General features: G+C 47.8%; 1 protein-coding gene across 5 annotated transcripts in view; it reads left to right on the top strand.

The window, feature by feature from the left end:
• The window catches only part of asap1b (ArfGAP with SH3 domain, ankyrin repeat and PH domain 1b), a 46,145-nt gene that overhangs the window by 14,720 nt on the left and 12,255 nt on the right, over positions 1-19,170 (top strand). For 3 of the 5 annotated variants that reach the window (XM_030099518.1, XM_030099515.1, XM_030099517.1), the window contains exons 2-15: positions 1,378-1,450; positions 4,568-4,713; positions 6,430-6,504; positions 6,711-6,760; positions 6,934-7,063; positions 10,335-10,420; positions 11,019-11,094; positions 11,578-11,664; positions 12,302-12,310; positions 12,576-12,676; positions 12,810-12,879; positions 15,672-15,759; positions 15,924-15,972; positions 18,112-18,278. In XM_030099518.1, coding sequence (XP_029955378.1) covers positions 1,378-1,450; positions 4,568-4,713; positions 6,430-6,504; positions 6,711-6,760; positions 6,934-7,063; positions 10,335-10,420; positions 11,019-11,094; positions 11,578-11,664; positions 12,302-12,310; positions 12,576-12,676; positions 12,810-12,879; positions 15,672-15,759; positions 15,924-15,972; positions 18,112-18,278 — 1,207 coding nt within the window. The remainder of the gene's footprint in view (positions 1-1,377; positions 1,451-4,567; positions 4,714-6,429; positions 6,505-6,710; positions 6,761-6,933; positions 7,064-10,334; positions 10,421-11,018; positions 11,095-11,577; positions 11,665-12,301; positions 12,311-12,575; positions 12,677-12,809; positions 12,880-15,671; positions 15,760-15,923; positions 15,973-18,111; positions 18,279-19,170) is intronic. The other 2 variants (XM_030099519.1, XM_030099516.1) reach the window with 1 other exon arrangement.

Below are 19,170 nucleotides of genomic sequence, written 5' to 3'. Positions count from 1 at the left end.
TCACTATATATCTGCTCTGGACTCTCTTTTTCTCCCATCATATAAAGGTCTGGCCTCGGTTCTATTGAGCAGCTGGGATACTCAGACACCGAGGAAACACAAACTGTAAATAACTGCAGAAATCCTGATGGAGGAGGAGCTGTTTGGATATACTCTCAGACCGATCGCCAGGTCAAACATATATTTGGATTAATGGCGTTGGTGCCAGCCTGTTAAAGCAGCCCATTGATCAGAGTGCTTATTGGGTGTCGGGTCATCGTGGTTTTATATCCGTTGTCCTGCGGGATCATTTATTATAGATGTGGCTGGTTGTGATGCTTCCCATTGAATCTCTGAACAGAACTCATCCTGAAGTGGTTCAGACAAAACCGTCGCTGCAGCAGCAGCAGCAGAACCAGACAGTTAGAAACAAGGTGATGGCGAAACAGTGTAAGAACAACGGCAAATGTTTGGGTGCGTCGGTCTTTGTTTAGAGCGTTCGGCTGGTTTGAACCCATAAATCATCCAAATAACTGGAGGATTTACAGTCTGCAGTCTGTTTTCACCTGCCTGTTGCTCTTACATTTAAACCATCTGCTAGTTTGGTGTATTCGCGATGATGTGAGGCGGAGTCTCGCGTTTGGTTTAATTTGAGATATCTCCACTCAGGCGGCTGGGAGATGAGAGGCCCGAAGTGTCCGTCCTGTGATTTCTATCTGCCAGATGTGAGTTACGGGCCGTGTTTGGATGTGGCAGGGCTTCAGATGTAGTTGTTATTTTCTCTGGCAGGGACGGAGCCGCATCGCGAGTTACGTAGAGTTCCTTCTTGCCTGCGGAAGATGTTTATGATGATGATTTTTCCTGGTGCGAGGAAGGTCTTTGTGATATTTTTTTTTTTTCCACGTTATGTTGCTCAGCGTTTCACTCGCCGCCGCTTCAGTTGCCTGAACTTGCGGCATTAATTTGTGGAATTGAGGCGAAGTGAGACAAATAACCGGCTGAAACAATGGGTCAGCGGCTGTGTTTATACTGCCAGCATTCCCATTGAGTAATTTATAACAATGAAGAGGCTAACAATGACTAAATTGGATACAGTGCCTATTTACTAACTGCAGAGCACAAAGGCTGAGCACCATCAGCCAGCAATGTTGAAATAATGATTTATGCCACATTTAGGTCAAGCGCTGTGTCGTGAGTGTTGTTGCTTCGAATGCCGTGAATTGCTGAAAAAATTCAAGGCATGCAGGGGTTTGTTGTTCCCCCTCCTTAATCTTTTCAGGCCTGATTTACCATTGAAACAAGTGTTTGAATAGTGAAAATATCTTTGTTTACAGGCTCTTTAACTGTTCAAAAGCACTTCAGTTCTTGTAAAATCTTTTTTTTTTTCTTCATTTCCAGGCGTTGGACCAGGACCGAACCTCCCTGCAGAAGGTGAAGAAGTCAGTGAAGGCGATCTACAGTTCAGGTCAAGGTGAGAGAATTTTTCCGTTTCTGAATTTTTCAGGCCTCGCTGAGCTTTGGCTGCAGTTGAGGTACATTCTCGCACAGCTTTAGAAATTCCCCGGGAGTTCCTAAATAAAAAATGCGCCTTGCTTGTTCCTCTTTTTTTACATTTCTATTTGGACAGTTGCCTTCTGTGGGACAGATGGTGTTTTGTGTGTGTGTGTGTGTGTGTGTGTGTGTGTGTAAAACCAGGCCGTCCCAGAAACCAACACCTGAGTTTGTTTTGCTCGTTGCTGCGACGTGGATCCCGCGTAATTTTCCACTGAGTACTTCAGAGAGAGGCCTCCTCCCTGTAAATTGACAGTTGGAGATGCTTGACCCACAAAAAAAGAAAAAAAAGAAAGAAAGAAAGAAAGAAGTTTGTTTGTTCCCCGCTGGAGAACGGAGAAAAGCGAACCTCGGGCTCATTGTGTCGGCCGAGAAAGGTCGGCCGTTTGAACGGTTCGCCGCCAGTTAAAGTTATTCGTGTGGTCGGCCGCGCTCGGTATTGTCTAGTTAAAGTCATGCAAACACTTTAGTTGATCTCAAAATAGATAGGAGAGTGGGAGGTTTGTGCTTTTCGGTATGTAAAAGTGAGACAGATGGAGTTTATGGAGGCAGGAGAGGGACTCACTCCCTCATGGTTCTCGGTTGTAGCGAGGGAAGAATGCTTCTGCTAATACCAATTCGTTGGGGCTGAAACGCTCTAATTGCCTGAGGCGATAAAAATGATTCCTCCTCTTTAAGCGGTCAACGCCGCTTCACCAGCAGGCCTCGCTAAACAAATGTAATGATTGTGTTTTAGAATGGAAGAGATGCGGAGTGGCCATCTGTCATGTGCTGAGAGGGAAACTCACACGATTAGCTCCGAACTCGCACAGCGCATGGTTTGTTTCGCAGCAGGCCGTTAATGAAGGCTGGATTTTTTTTATATTTTCGCCTTGAGAAATGTTGGCATCAGCGGCTGACGTAAAGGGAACGAAAGCAGCACCTGTTACGATCATGATCCAGTGCTATAAGTTGTATTTTCATTTGCCTGCATGACACCTTCTTAGAGGTTTGTTTTGAAATAAATCTATAAATTTAATAAGTTTTCTTAAAGCTGCCATGACAGATCATTCAGTTTCACTGGGATTTTAGTGTTTCATTCTTCTTAAAATGCAGTTTTAACAACATGTTAGTGTAATTATTGATAACATGTTTCACTCTTTTAAATAAGTGCAAAAAATGCAGACCATTTTCTGAAAATTTGGCAGTTCATCCATCCATCCATGTCTCCACAACTTCCTCCAAGACTGAAGAGATATAGTTTAATTAAATTATTGATATTAAAACTTGAGTGATTATAGACTGAGCCTGCTTCTGCGCAGTTAGAAATACTGAGTGTGTTTTCACACCTTTTGGTGTCAAGAAATGAGAACTTTGCAGCAGGGGAGGTGAGAACAGTACCAAACCGCTCTGTAGCGATGCTTTCCTGCAGCAGTGTGAGCGGTGCGTTGTGGGTAGTTCCGTGAGCAATAACACATGATCAAACATGGAGCGAGAAAGAGATTTAATGCCTCATTGATATATTTTGACCCTAAACTATACGAACTGAAATCTATCAGCCTGTTCATACCTGTCCCTACATTCAGGATTTTATTTCCTACATTTCTGGCTTTTATTCGAGCTTCCAGAGCGACGAGCGTTCAAAACAGCTGCGGCAGGAATTATCTCTGCACGGCCTTTGCTTCACCTGACCACCCTCGGGTTTCCTCTTTTCATTTGGCAACCGTCTAAACACCTCCGCCCCCGTCCTCCGCCCTCCGCCCCCTCCGTAACGACGCCGACAGATGGATGCCGCTGTTTGACTGACGGCCCCCCGCCGAGCGCTCGCAGAGCCGCGCGTCTCCTTCAGCTGACTGCAAAGGTGACTTACTATCGCCAAAACACGCGGAACAAGCACCTCTGCAGAACAGCTGGGATGAAACAAAACCGCAGCCCAAGGTCACGTGTGTGTGTGTGTTTGTGTGTGTGTGTGTTATCACGCTACTGATGTTCTGGAGAAACTTTCCATTGCAGGGCCAGCAGAGCGTTTTTGCCACATCTGTGTTATTATTATTATGAAGATCAAAAGGAGACATTACAATTCTGTTTGTTCCAGACGTATCGCGAAAGAAGCTCATTAAACGCAGCGTTTGTGAAGGTATAAACTTAATCAGCACGCTGTTTGTGAGGGAGAGCTCAGTTCTGAGGATATGTTTGGATATTAAGTTCAGCCGCGTCTGGGCTTGAGGAAAAGAAGTTTCCCTGATCAGAGAAATGTGTCGTGTTGACAGGCCGAGGTGTTCAGAGGGCGTGGCACTGTCGGAGTGTTTTGGTCATTTTAGGGAATAGATCGGCGATCAGGACAATCTGCTTGACTGTGGTTTAAAACCTGTTGCCTGACATCGGAAAGCGAGACATAAGACGGATTATTTTCCGTGTTAAATTCAGCTCTATTGCTAATATTATTATTACCATGTGGATTTGAAAGGACAATAAGCAGCATAGTTCCCTCCATCTACCTCCATACTGAGCTTTTTTTCTCACACAGTAAATGCCAGTAGAACAATGGCTCCATTCTTTGTTCGAACTGTCTGTTTTCCCCCCCGAAGGCTCCGGTGGTGTATGGAGACTTACAGGTTAAGCTTGTCGTTCTGACGAGCGGAGCGTGTTTTAGTGTTTGTCTCCTCCGATTTGGGAAATGAAACTCACTCTTCTCAAGTTTCCAAAGTCTGTAGGATCATTAAGACGCGTGACGAGAACAACAACAAGGTACAGAATCCCTGCAGCAAACATACAGTCACTCAGCCATTTCCCCCTCAGATGTTTAATAACTTCACTACTTTATGGCTTAAATATTATATACCAAACTAGTTTCATAGTGTTGAAGTCTTGGAAATGGATTTTGATGTGTTGAATATTTTGAGTGCATCGTCAATATCAAATATGTGGGCAGAAATTCATACCTCAGTAGTTGTTTTAGGAGCAGAGCACCTCCAACCTGTTTCCCGACTGAAACGCCAATCATTTTAACATGCCGGCAGAATTTCTCCTGACGTTTTCATCTCTGTCTTGAACCCAGACCACGTCCAGAATGAAGAGAACTACGCCCAGGCTCTGGACAAATTTGGTAGCAACTTCATCAGCCGGGACAACCCGGACCTGGGGACGGCCTTCGTCAAGTTTTCCTCGCTCACCAAGGAGCTGTCTGCCCTGCTGAAGAACCTGGTGAGTCCAGCCTGTCGGCCCCGGCCCCGCTCCGGCCCCGGCCCCGGCCCCGGCCCCGGCTCCTCACCAGGACAGAGTCCATACAGCTGTCTTCACTGCATAAGTGGTTTAGGATTTGGGTTCGGGGTTAAGATTAGGATTACGGTAGGTTAAGGGTTGTAGTTAGGCACGTAGAGACGGGGACAGTCAGGAGGTGTAACACTAGAAGTGTGTGTGTGTGTGTGTGTGTGTGTGTGTGTGTGTGTGTGTGTGTGTGTGTGTGTGTGTGTGTGTGTGTGTGTGTGTGTGTGTGTGTGTGTGTGTGTGTGTGTGTGTGTGTGTGTGTGTGTGTGTGTGTGTGTGTGTGTGTAAGTGAATGAGTCCGGCTCTCTGCTGGTGCAAAATGTGCCCGTGCAGTGAAAAAGCCATGGCCACGTCCTGACAGTACAGCTGACTGCAGCTCCATCTGCCACCTCCGAGCATTGTATTTTTATTATTTCTTTTTCCAGACGGGCTCTTATCTCCCCGCTGTGGATTTCCCCTGACGTTCCGCGTGAATAATGCGTCCTGTTTGAGTCCTGTGTGACTGATTGTTGTTGGAAGAAGAGGCAGACCCTCTCTCTCTCTCTCTCTCTCTCTCGCTCTCTCTCTCTCTTCCTGTGAGGCTGACGGCGAGATTAGACTCCATAAATACACCAGGAACAACCATGTGTACACTTAAGGGGGTGTGTGTGTGTGTGTGCGTCCATGTAGTAACCCTCCTGGATCTTACTTGTTACAGCGACCTGCAAATAGCAGGACAGTGAAGCTGAATCATTCTCGTCCTCGGAGACCTTTGACCTTCATCTTTTTTCACGTCCAGTGTAACACTGAGTGAGCTGCTCAGACTTCGATACGTGTTTCCCGGGGGCAGCTGGTCGGCGCATGTTCCACAAATTAGTATTGATGAGCAGCGCTTGCTTTGGACGTCCTGCCCGTGTTTTTGTCTTCAGTGTTCGGACTTTACAGCACGTTATCTGTTTATTTTATGTGGATTGAGAAAGTAAAAAGAGTCGATTCCAGTTTTCCTGGACGGGCTCGTCGGAGTGCGCCGGCAGCCGGCCAGTGAGGGATTGATCCTGACGTTATCCACATGCAAGACGGGCACTTAAGAAACACATTAGCGCCCATTAGGCGTTGTTTACCTCCCTGACCGCTGCTGTGTGTCTGCGTGGACCCGGCTAACGACGGGAGGGACTTAAATGCTTAGTGCGGTTGTAAATGACCTTGCTGATCCTGGTGGTTAGAGTTGCTGAGCGGAGCTGGGGCAACCCGAGCTGCTAGAAACCTCACGCTCGCTCCAATTCTGCTGTGAACTGGCTCGCTCTGGTGCTGTCGGATTCAAATATTCTGGCAGGAATTGGCGACTTTGTGTCCGAGATCCTGTAAGAGTGGCACCTGTGGTTGTCGAAATTAAATAAATAAAACTCATAATAACAAGACTTTTTGAAATCTTTTAATTAATCATTTGTGATGGAGGGTGTTTTTGAATTCACTGTAATGTTTGGACCAAACCCTGAGTTTTAAATCCACACTGAAAACACAATCCTTTAGATCTGTCTGACTCAGCAGCTGAATGATGGTTTACTTGTGGTTTTACTGGATGCCTCCTGAAGCTTCAGCCTCTGACAGTCTGTGTTTTTTTTTCCTGATATATTAACTCTGTGGGCCTCCTCTGTCTCTTCTGTCCTCTTTCAGCTCCAGAGCCTCAGCCACAATGTGATCTTCACCCTGGACTCGCTGCTGAAGGGCGACCTGAAAGGAGTGAAGGGGGTAAGATTTACTGGAAGCCGCTTCTTGTTCTGCAGCTCTTTCGTCTCTCTCGCGGTACGCTAGGGGGGCGTAGTCACTCGCTGGGCATCGAGGTCATAAACTCTGAGTGGCGTCAGGCTTTTCCTGGGCCTCGGACTCTGCAGTCGGCCCCGTCCTCGCTGTGACCTCTTTGGAGTTTGCTGATTCTTGCTCTTCTGCCTCTGCAGGACATAAAGAAGCCCTTTGACAAAGCGTGGAAAGACTACGAGGCCAAGTTGTAAGTGAATAATGAAAGCGTGCTTTTGTAATCCTCCATAGTTTCACCATTTAGCTCATTACAAAGTCCTAAATAATAGATCCAATGTTGCTTTGAGCCTTCAGGAGCGCAGACCTGTTAAAAGCTGTCGCGAAGGGCCTCCATGTGGTGATCAGTGCTCTCCTTTGTCTCAGTACGAAGATCGAGAAGGAGAAGCGGGAACACGCCAAGCAGCACGGGATGATCCGCACCGAGATCACCGGGGCCGAGATCGCCGAGGAGATGGAGAAGGAGCGGCGTCTCTTCCAGCTCCAGATGTGCGAGGTAAAACGAGTCCCCCTCCATCCGGCCTCAGTGCTGAGTTTTAATTCATCTTGCGGGTCAGTTAAATGTGTTTTTTTTTTTTTCAAAGTTCAAAAGCAGCTGAGCGTCTGTCGTCTCGGTTCACAGCTCGCTGCACAACGATTGTCGGTTTGCTGTAAATCAGACAAAATGCATACATGCATTTCCCTCTGACGCGTTGCTATTGTTTTCAGGCCGCTTCGCCCACTCACACCACCAGGAGATGAGCGCAAACGTTCACAAAAGGATAGATGCACACGCCGCCCCGGGTCTCAGTGGGTTAAAGTGATGCGCTTTGGCTTTCTCTGCGATCTGAACTCATGCAGAACGAGTGTCTCCGGGACAAAATGCTCCTTCTGAGCTGAAAGTTCACCTCACAGCTTCTCGCTGAGTTAGTTTGAGCCGCCGAGTCAAACACACGGAAGATGTGCACGAACCATGGGTGAAAACAGGGGATCAGATCGTTATTTAGACAAAGCGTCCAGACACGGATATCATGCCAATTATCACATTTCAGTTTCGTCTAAGCATTAAGTGGAGGTCGGAGGTCACTTTGTCTAAAACTGGCTGCCTTGTGCAGGCTTGATCTGCGGAAGCTGCAGCCTCATTATGAGTCACTCCGGATTATAAATAAGTCTGTTTTTGAACCCGCATCCTTCTTGTAAGCAAAAGAGGTGGTTTGTGTGGTTAAAAAATGCTGAATGTCTTACGATGAAGCGTCCTGTTGGTCATTTCAATAAGGAAGTGCAGAGTTTCTTCTTATTAAAGCTCTTCAGTGAGCAATTATTTCTATTTTTCTTTTCCTTTTTATGATTTTTCTTGTCGGCTCTAAAGCTAAAGTGCATGTTGGTGGAAACTATCTGATGAAGCAATTTACATGTTTGTGCATTTCAAGTGTTTTCAGATGTTCAGCCTGTTATGTTAACTAATTCATCTTTCAAACGTAGATTTTTCTTAGTTTTAGCGCACTAACATGCTGAACTTGAAGAAATCTGACGGGCAGGATTGAGTGTAAGACAAATGCGCGCTCTTCCTGTGCCCGTGAGAATCAGAACAAACTTAGAGCTCACTCCGCTTCGCCAGCAAGCCTCTCTGGCGGTGGGCGGCGACGCCTACGCCTCGTTCACTCTTTTATCCGGCGAGGATTTTTAACTCAAATTACATAATGGGCCGATGGCTGTTGCACTGCTGTTGGTTGTGTGAATAATTCACCAGAGAACTCGTTGCTCTCCTTTTGTGCGCCGCCATGATGATCTGCCCTCTTCTCCTCCGTGACTCTCGACTGTTTTCTTGCCCACGTTTTTCCACCTGTGTTCGACGTTGCTCGTCTGTTCAAGAGACCAAGACTCCGCCTCCAGTAATGTCGTCCTGTCATTTTAAAACATTTTGATGATTTTCATCCGCGGATGATTTCAGGAAGCTGTCGGGTTTCTGCATTGTCCCGTTTCGCAGTCCGCCTCCGCTCCATCCAGGATGCCAAAAATGAGTCGCTGCTCTCGCATCACGTTCGCTCTCGCTTCCAGATCTGATTCCACATCTCCGGTTTTTTTTGCGTGTCCTCTAACTAACACGCAGTGCGACGGGGATTTGCTCTGCGTGAGTCCTCTGAGGAGGGTTAAAACAGTCCTCCGTGGCTTCGGCTGCTCGTTTCTGGGCCAGCCTCACTTTAAATGCTAGTTTGATGACTGTGCGGTCGCAAGAATATAGTTGACTGAAAATGAAAACATCAAGCGGCTTTGTAATGAGAGCGTAACCGCCTGTGGTCTGTACTGTTTCAGGCCAACTGCAGGTCAAAGATAATGAGTTTTGAAATGCATTTATCTGTTAACGCATCTACAGAATTGTTAATTCTTAATTCAGAAATGTTTTGCGTAGATACATATGATGTGATAAAGAGGATTTATTTATTTTGTGAATGCATCTCTGTCACCATTCACCTCAAATACATTTTCATTTGTCAGATGAAGTTGTTGCATCTGGCCTGGATTCGTGATGTATTTGAATGTTGCAGCATGTAATCAGGGTAGAAGGTGCTCTGCAAACACAAAGACGAGCCGCGATAATCACAAATATCAGATATGTTCGAAATCAACTGTGTGTGTGTGTGTGTGTGTGTGTGTGTGTGTGTGTAGGGCAGTTGCTGCAGTCAGTGGTACAATCTGTTCATCCCACTTAACCTCATTTCTCTCCGTTGCGTGAGCTCTCACGCCCGCTCGATCGCCCGCCCGCCCGCCCTCCCTCTCTCTCTCTCTCTCTCGCTCGCTCCATGTTACTCAATCACAAGATTGCAGGATGCTCGCACTCTCTCGCCCTTTTCATCCTACGCCGTCAGCGAAGGAGCGAGGAAAGGCCTCGCTCAGCAGGCTGCATTATATTCGGCCCGGACGCGGCGGCGGCGGCGGCGGCGGCGGAAAACGTCGCCGCTCATTCACACAAAAGAGTCGGAGCGCGTCGCGCTGGGCGCTGCGCTGAACCCGCACGAGCTGCAGACAAAATGTGGATAATCTCCTGTCCGGCGAGCGCTGCCAGGCAGACAAAGGGAACGGCACATGCGTGCGTGCACACATGTATGCACACACACGTGCACTCATCCGTACGCTAACACACACATGCGTCCGCACACGATGCGGGGAGCGAGCTGGGAGCGTGTTGGCGTCGGGATCCTCACATTGTGTCGTAGATTAAATTTGACTGTGCAGCTGAAAGTGGTCTTTGGTTGTGACTCTTGGTAAATCTCCGGGGATTGGCACGCTGTGGGATTAGTTCAAGATAAAGATTATCTTTTATACATTTGTTTGGTGGGCGCAGTGTCTGAAGACATTTGTTTTGAGCCCTCAGACAGACTGACTGAAAGCACAGCCTACAAAACACTTCCTCTGGAGGCCGTCCTCCCTCTCTTTATCATGCTAATGTGAAATATTTCTCATCGCCCTTTTGAAACTTTATTTAGATCAAGGCGGAGGGATTGTATTCTCTCGTCCTACAAGGCATTTTCCACAGTGTTTACCGGTCTGCCCCACACTCCCACAGTGCCGAGGCAATCTGGGCTCCGACATCAAAGGCTCCGTGAAGCATATGCGCTCTCAGATGCGATTATCATAATGCAGCGCTCATATTCAAAGTGTCTATTGCGAAGCAGGAGCCCTCACTGTCTGTCGAGCAGCGCTGACGTATTGTACCTCATTAAACCACAAAAAACCGTGCCCTGCATTTCAACTCGCGGCTGAACTCTCCACCTCTCCTCTTCCCGCAGTACCTCATCAAAGTCAATGAGATCAAGACCAAGAAAGGAGTGGACCTCCTCCAGAACCTGATTAAGTATTACCATGCACAGTGCAAGTAAGTACCGCCTTAATCCCGAAACCGAGCCCCTGATCCCCCTTCTTCCACAGTCTTAGGGGACATGTCCAAGGAAAAAAAAAGTCACATAAGATGTAATAAATGAGAGCGGGATCCTCAGCGCTGTCTGGGGAAAAACCAAAAAAATCAAAACAAGCAGCGCAAAGACACGTCAGGGAAAGTAATGAAAGGGGAAGTGGGATGCGAGCTCTAAGAGGAAGAAAGCGTTGAGCGGCGAGCGAGCGAGGAAGCAAGGGGGAGGTCATTAGGGGTGATTTGCAGCTGCAGCGCTGCATGGAGGTGTGTACCGCTGACAGATCTCTAATGGATTTCGGGGCGTGCTAAGCACCTCTGCAAATCTGCCCAGCACTTGGCCAGATAGTGTTTCCGTGCCCCGAGCCAAAAAAAAAAAAAAAAAAAAAAAGGTGCGGGAACGGTGCCGGACGTTAAACTGCCCGTCTCTTTTTGCCGGCGACCTTCAGAAACGGCCGAAAGCGGCGCGCTGCAGCAGATGACATTTGTTAGGAACTAATTCACGTAAATGGCTGAGTGAATGTCATCGTCGGTAAAATTTTAATGCGCGCTCTGTTCTCTCCAGTTTCTTCCAGGATGGCTTGAAGACAGCAGATAAGCTGAAGCAGTACATCGAGAAGCTGGCAGCTGATCTCTACAATGTAAATACTCACATCTCTCATGTCTGTGAAGCTCGGTGTGCAACAGTCTGACAGTGCTGAGGTGTTTTCTGGTATATAAATACACTTTGAGCTGAGTTCTAAACAAGAGTCTTATGGAAGATGGTTGAATAGATGATGTAAAGAGACAGCATGTGCATTCACACGGCAGAAAAAAAAACTGCTTTCAATGCAATCATGGATTATTTTGATGAAAAATAAAAGTTCAAAAGTCTTAAAATGGTTAAAACTTTGTCAGGAATTCCTCCTCCCTTGCATCACCAACAAAGATCTGCTTCAAATCAAAACAAACTGAGGCCTGTCTGAAAAACACTGTCTGGTGATGATCAATGCTCCGCGGACCCGTCGCTGACATAAAACCCAAGATTTTAGCCCGGCATCAAACCAGGGTCCTTCCATGCAAATGAGTTCCTCCTAAAGGAAAAGGCTCCTCTTCCCCTCACCCGCTCCGATTCTTCTCCGCAGATCAAACAAACTCAGGACGAGGAGAAGAAGCAGCTGACCGCTCTGCGGGATCTGATCAAGTCTTCCCTCCAGCTGGACCAGAAGGAGGTATGCAGGTCACACCCATCCACCCGCAGCCAAATTTAAACCAAATCCTTTGCCAGGCCAGCACAAAACTGAGCTAAACTGGGCTTTAGACAGACCTGAATCGGTCCGCCCAGGCGCACCGAACCCCCACTCCTCCCTTTTGTCTTCGCACTGTAGCCACACACGCCCTCTCTCTCTCTCTCTCTCTCTGGCCGCCACCTCGTTTGGAGCTTGTCTCCTGCAGCACAGAGCGAGTGCCCAGTGCTGTACCATGCTGGTAGCCAGTGTGTGGTAGGCTTTGCTGGTGACCAGTGTTGTGCCTCACTGGCTGCTCAGTGGAGAGCCCGACACACACACACACGCGCACACACACACTGAAAAACACTGCCAACCGGTTCTGTGTGTTCCTTTTCCACCCTCTCGGTTCACACGTTCACACTCTCAGTACGCCGATCTGCATGAACATCTATAGTCTTTCACATTTTAATTAACACCGTAGCTTTTCTTCTGAGCACTTTCAGACACTTGGAATTGTGTTTTTTTTAGTTAGACACACGGTCAGGCAGCACTCTTTCACACTCTCTCTCCACCTGAGCCGGATCTTTCACGCCTCTCCCCTGTATCTCCCCTCTCTGCCTTCTGCTTGTCTGGAATCAAGTCTAGAAGAGTAAGTGCTGGTGCACGTTCAGCATGCTGGCTTCTGTCTGTCCTGCTTGACAGTAGAGTGGTTTGGCCCGTAGAGCATGCTTCAGTCTCCTGGTAGCGCGTTCAAGACGAGCGGTCCTGCAGTTTGAAGATGGAGAATCGGCTTTTTGGTGTGGTGGTGGTGGTGGTGGTGTGTGTGTTGCATGTTATTAAGCGGCTTCTCTGTACGACACACAGTGCTTACCTCATTTCTGCGTGTGTGCGTGTGTGTGTGTGGCTTTCCGCAGGACTCGCAGAGTAAGCAGGGCGGCTACAGCATGCACCAGCTGCAGGGGAACAAGGAGTTTGGGAGCGAGAAGAAAGGCTACCTGCTGAAGAAGAGTGACGGGTGAGCTGCCGACACAGCGGTTATTTCAAAAGTGTTGCAGCGCACCGTTTGAAGAAAAGACAGCTAATGTGTGGGGCTGGATCTCCACTTCCCCACCCCCCCCACCGGCCCCTCCCTGTCTGTCTCTCCACAGGCTGAGGAAGGTGTGGCAGAGGAGGCAGTGCTCGGTGAAGGGAGGCATCCTCACCATATCTCATGCCACAGTGAGTACACACAAACACACACACATTGCGAGAAAAAATTACTTCCTGGGTTTTAAATAAAACAACAGACATGCACAGGGAGAACATGCAGACTGGATTTGAACCCTCTGTGCTAACCAGTACAGCCAAGTGTAGACAAACAGCATAATCCTTTATTACATGCAAATCAGCATCGACTCAGGCTTCGGACCTCACTGGCACAATAAAACAAGTACACACACACACACACACACACACACACGTGCACACGCAGGCACACACACGCACGCACGCGTGAACTCCACGACCCTCACAGGCGACAGAGTGGATCAAAGGGAAAACATCATGCGGGGATGTTGTGCTGGGCTTTTTCAATCTGCAGGCTGGCAGAGCAGAATTGACATAGATGGGTTGTCATGGTAACCGTGCCCCTCCATCCCCCAACCCTCCATCCACCCCCTCCTCCCCCTCCTCCTCCTCCTCCTCCTCCTCTCCCCGCTGCCTGCTGTGCCTCGGTGACTCATCTCGGAGCGAGAGCGAGCGTACAGTACGTCTGCGGCGGCGGTGGCGGCGGCGCGGTTCACGTGCGACGTTCCCGTTTCGCACGCAGGAATCTAGAACCCTGAACTCTCATCCGATGAGCTAATGCCGTCACAATGTCGGTCAAGCTCCCGCTGAGCTCCAAACAAAGCAGACCAACTGGACCGAGGGGCTTAGCTGGAATCAGTGAATGCAGCTAATTGCGGCAGAGCTCTGGCAGGTGTCTCATCGGGAAATCCAATTGGTGACTTTGAACGCAGGAGCTTCGGCGTTCGGCTGCTGCATTGTTCTTTATCGTCTTCCCGTCTGCACGCCATCATGTGATCTCGCTCTTATATAATGAAGGTCGTCTGCTGCTCCTGCTACAGCACTATAAATGTCGTTCACCCACTCATTGAAAATTCCCTGGATCGAGCTTTTCTGTAATTTTTAGAAGCACATTTTGATAAAATATTAAAAACGTTGAGTGGACGTACAATCAAATACTATTAATCCATATTTTATATATTAGGGATTAAGTTTCATTAGAAATGAGACAACTGTGAAGGGCAAAGCTGTTGTTTTTAGGTTTTTCTGCTCAATATCACCATCGCTTCTTTGTTCTTGTATTTCTTTATATTTTTTTCACTGACATTGGTGATTCAGCTATGTACACAAACTACAGCTGACATTTCCAAAATAATCATCATCGCAGATGCACTGCATCTCTAATGTAGACTAAATTTAATCTGATGGATGATTTCTCATCGGCCCGTCGTGAGCTGCTCTGCACAGAGTGGCTTTACATTTCTTCAGATTTGGCTCCGGCTCAGTTTGAGCAGGTTTTTCTTTTTCCGTCCAGATATTGAAAGGTTCTTTAGTAAGACATTAATCCCAAGGTGCTTGGATAAGTGTGATGGTTTAAAAAAAAAAAAAAAAAAGCACTTTGAGGAAGCATTGGTAGAATTAAAATCCTCTATTAATTGTTATTCTACTGTTTTATCTTTTGTGAGTGTCGGAAATATGTTGTGGCTTTTTCCAATAATCAGTCTTCTCTGATCCTCCATTATTTCTTGGTTCGGGAGCGTAGAATTCCACTGAGCAGCTGTGGGATTCTTCACGATATACTAACTACAGTACAGATAGTTTTCCGTGCACAGTCTTTCGTAACGGCGAGAAATCCTAACTTGGATGTGGTTTGTTGCCATGGCAACGGCATGATAAATCGGGTCCCATTCATGTGAGACTGAAACTCGTTCTCAGCTCACTCTGTTGAGCTCTGGCTCCCCGTCTGTTGCTGCATAGCTGTGTTAGGATTGCGATAAGAGATGCTTGGAAACCAAACTTTTCCCCCGGTGTTTGTGCAAATGTTTACATTCAAGGATGCTTGCTCTCACTGTCGAGGGCTGGCGTGTCGGCGGCGCCGCGGCGGTGGGAGATCCAGCAGCTTATTTACCGGCAGACACAGTTGTTCCAGCTGTAACGCGGCGGGGAGGGGGAGCTCTGGCAGTGCATAATGATGCGAAGTGACGGTGAGCCGTTGCATTTGCTGCTTTTTTTTTTTTTTTTTTTTTTAGAGAAAGGTGCGAATCTTCATGCAGCCGCTGCCTGAATTATCTCATGGGCCGCCGTTCTCTCAGATATGACGAGGAAAACCTTGCCTTTTGTCCTGCGGAGCATTGGCGTGAGTTAAATCTCTAGAAAGTCTGCGTGCTCAGGACGCTAATCGCGCCGGAGCTCTTAATCACTCCTGGAAGCAGTTTACCGCCGCTCGGCGCTGCTGTCCAGCCCTCACGGCAGCTGAACTCTAGGTGACTCTCGTCGGCGTGGCGGGACGCCAGCAGACCAGCGCCGATCCAAGACTCATCACAGCCTGTTAGCGTTTCATTAGCACGTGTCCCGGCCCCTCCCCTCCCCTCCCCTCCCCTCCCCCGCCCGGGCGCTGGCAGCAGACAAAGCTCACTGTTTGTGCCAACTGGGTCCATTATTACAGTACCGGGGCCAACTAGCACAGTCCACGATCTGAACGGAGGAGCCTTCAGTTCACCTCCAGTCTCTGCCCACATTGATCTGCTGCAACAATCTAACTCATCCCAGCAACTTTGGATTGAAAGTGAACCGAAACCCTTTTGGTTTTGAAAACACTGATGTAGCCCTTGCGATGAGAGTCCATTCCCAGCTCTTGTCCCTTCATCACACATCCCATCCTAGTTTTAGTCTGCGGCGTCGCGATCATCTGCTCCCAGCGTGAAGTCTGGCCTCGTCTGTAACCCTCAGTGTGTTTGAACCTGCAGTCCAACAGGCAGCCGGTCAAACTCAACCTGCTCACCTGCCAGGTGAAGCCCAGCGCCGAGGACAGGAAGTGCTTTGATCTCATTTCACGTAAGTCTTTCACTGCTACACACACACATGCACACGCTGACAGCTTGCAGAGGACGCTGCAGAAACCATAGAAGTGCAACTTACACAGCTTGTATCTCTTCTTCTGTTTTAACTGCATAAATGTGTGTCTGCATGTTCACAGTCCCGGTTTCTCCTTCCCGCAGATAACCGGACATATCATTTCCAAGCTGAAGATGAACAAGAGTTTGTGATGTGAGTACTTTCAGAGTCGCATTGTTTGGGAAAAACACAGGATCCCAGTGAGAGTTGTTCCATCATCTTTTCAGCGCTGAACCAACAGAAGCTAAAAGCAAGTCTTATTATAACCGTCATCTTTCGGCAGAGTCCTCGGCCTGACTCAGGCGCGTGTGTGTGTGTGTGTGTGTGGGCGACCTGATGCTTTGTATTAATGGGCTTGTTTGTCGGTGGCTGCTCTGTTGCTTTGTTGTCATTCTTGAGGACAGGAGGTGTTTAGCTGGGCGAGGAGTGGAGTGACTGCTGAGAGTGGGTGGCAGTGAGGACTGCACAGGGACTTGTGGTCTGGAGTGTTTCATGTCGCTGTAACCTCACACTGTTGTTTCCATTGGCATCACACACACACACACACACACACAAACACACGCACACAGTGACGGTAATCGAGGCTTCTGAATGTCACATTTCCTGTTGTTTCAACATTTTGGCTCTTTAAATCATAATGAATTTGAAATGAAACTTTTTTTTTTAAATTTAATTAAAGGTTGTTTTGTGTTGTAGAGACATTTTATACCATTTCTAAATGCAAGTTTGCAGTTGCTCCCCCTTTGCTGGGATGTTGCAAAAGCCTCAGCAATAAGAAGCAACAATATATAATCAGTAACTAATGAGAAATTACTTTTTACAGGAAAAGATCTGAGTGCAAGTGAAAGGTTGATGGCTGTTGCCAACGTAGCAGACGAGCTCCTGAAACTGTTGCTTAATTATCTAATATATCTTCAGACTGTTCAGATCCAAATCAAGTGAACACTATTTTTCCAAAACATTATGTATGTTCCAGTCAGCTCTTCAGCTGCTTCCTGGTCTTGATTTATTTCTTTTAAAAGGGGCAGACAGAAGGTGTACTGATGTTTCCTGCTTCATACAGAAATCTTGATGTATTTTTTTCATTCTTGACTGACAAAAAGGTGTCAGACGCAAAAGCTTTCTGCGTTCTCAGATAGCGTGTCCTTCCTCCTCATTCTGCTGCTGCACTCCCTGTATCCTCTAGTAGGTGAAGTCCTTTGGGCCTCGGCTTGCGGCTCCTCTCCTCTACTTGTGTCACGCAGCTCCGACCGCTGCCGCAGCTCCTTTCCTGGGATTTCCCGTGAAATATTTAGTATTCCATAGGGCTCCTGCTTTGAGCAGTCACGCTCCCCCATTCAAATCGGCTGCGAGCTCATTATAACACGTATTTAAAGTAAACGCAAAAAACAATTGGCTCCGACACGCCACGATGCATTCAGAATGTCTGGTTTTTCACACACGCTGACAATCTGACACATCAGTTTACAAACCCGCAGCCTGGCTGCTCTCTGCCTTCACAGAGGCCAGATGACTGACAGTGACAGAGGAAGTGCTGACGTCAGCCCCACAAAGCCTCCCACCGTGTGTGTGTGTGTGTGTGTGTGTGTGTCAGCTCATTGTGTAGATTATCGGAGCAGATCGTGCAGCGCGGTGAATGGAAGCAGTCCGTGTTTGAATGCTTCAAAGGCATCTCCAGTGTTTCTTGTCTGTGTGGCTCTTAATGACTGCAGTTCAGCGTGTGTGTGTGTGTGTGTGTGTGTCTCTGTTTGTGCACAAACAGTCAATGAATCCAGTGGAAAAATCAGGATTTGTTTCATTTCTAAAAAAAGATCAGCAACATTTCAAGTTAAAAAGAGGGTTTGATGAATGTGTTTCATCAGTAGGTGAGTTGCGCTGTTCTGACCAGGTCTTTGCTTCTTAATATTCAGCCAGCTGTCTCTACTGCTGCTTCAGATTTTTCCTCTTTATCAGCTGTCATTGCCTCAAAGCGATATTAGCTTTGGTTTAATAAATCTGGTGTTCTGTTACTTACTAACAATAGAAATAAAAAAAACTTTTTTTAGCTTTAATTCATTCATAAAAATGAATATATGCATTTTATCGGCAGTATCCCTCGTCTCAAAGCTGTGAAAACACTGGAGAACAAGATAAGTTACAATATTTTAAATGAAACTGAGACTTAGCATTGAAGATTTTTTCCTCCTGAAACTGTCACTGACTGAACGACCTAAAAGGTTTTTATCAGCGTGTCGTTGGAAAATAGCTGTAAAATCACACAATACTGAATAATGTCCTCCTCCTCTCTTTCAGCTGGATCTCGGTGCTGACCAACAGTAAGGAGGAGGCGCTGAACATGGCGTTTCGTGGGGAGCAGAGCAGCGGCGGCGAGGACGGCCTGGAGGACCTGACCAAAGCCATCATCGAAGACGTCCTCCGCATGCCGGGCAACGAAGTCTGCTGCGACTGCGGCGCCGCGGGTGAGTGTACGGCCGTGAGTCCGCGGCCACTCCTCTCATCTGCCGCTTGTCCCAACAGGCCACCAGGGAAACAGACGCACACATTCGCAGCAAGGGGGCAATTTCCAGCCTCCAATTAGCCTCAAATGCATGTTTTTGACCGGAGTGCTCATAGGAAACCCACGCACGCACAGCGAGAGCCTTCAGACTCCACATGGATAATCTCAGAGCCGGGACTCAAACCCAGGCTCCAGCCGCTGCGCCGCAGCGCCGCCTGCCCCGCAGGGACCCCGCAGGGATATAAATATCCGTTTTTGTTTTTTGCTTAGTCAAGCTTCACCTTGTCTCAGGAAGAACAAACCTCTTCGTTTCAGCACTTTCTGACGATGTTTTATTTAAAGCGGCGCGCCGGTCCGGACAGCTCTGCAGCATCATCACTGCGTTCAAACCCCCCGTCCTTCACTCAGACGGAGCGTCGGGAGGACTTCATGCTCTGAGGCGGTGGGGGGGGGGGAGAGAAAAAAAAAACCATTTCGAGGCTTTGAGAAACACCACCATTACATCATGTTGTTACATAAGTCACACACGCCGTCGACCCCTGCGGTCTGCAGTGGGCGGGGGGGTCGTCCGTCATGTCTATACTCTCGTAGCTGCATTTACTCGAATGCATGATGTTCCAGATGTGGGCTCGGCTCGTCTCAATCCTGTTTCTCCTCTTTACTAAATCTCATCGGGGATGACTCTCGGCTCCTCGTCGGTGCAAGAAATTCTTTTCCGGAAAGGTCATTGTTATTTCAGTGGGTTCTTCTCTGAACACACACAGACGTTCTCCCGGGAATACGCAGATTTGTAGTTTTAGCATCCAGCAGCCTCGGAGGTCGCCGTGCGCTCCCTCATCATGCAGAACATGCAC

This window comes from Salarias fasciatus, chromosome 9 (genome assembly GCF_902148845.1).
Source record: "Salarias fasciatus chromosome 9, fSalaFa1.1, whole genome shotgun sequence".
NCBI lineage: Eukaryota > Metazoa > Chordata > Actinopteri > Blenniiformes > Blenniidae > Salarias > Salarias fasciatus.
Note: the sequence above shows the minus strand (reverse complement) of the source record. Positions and strands in the feature narration are given on the sequence as shown.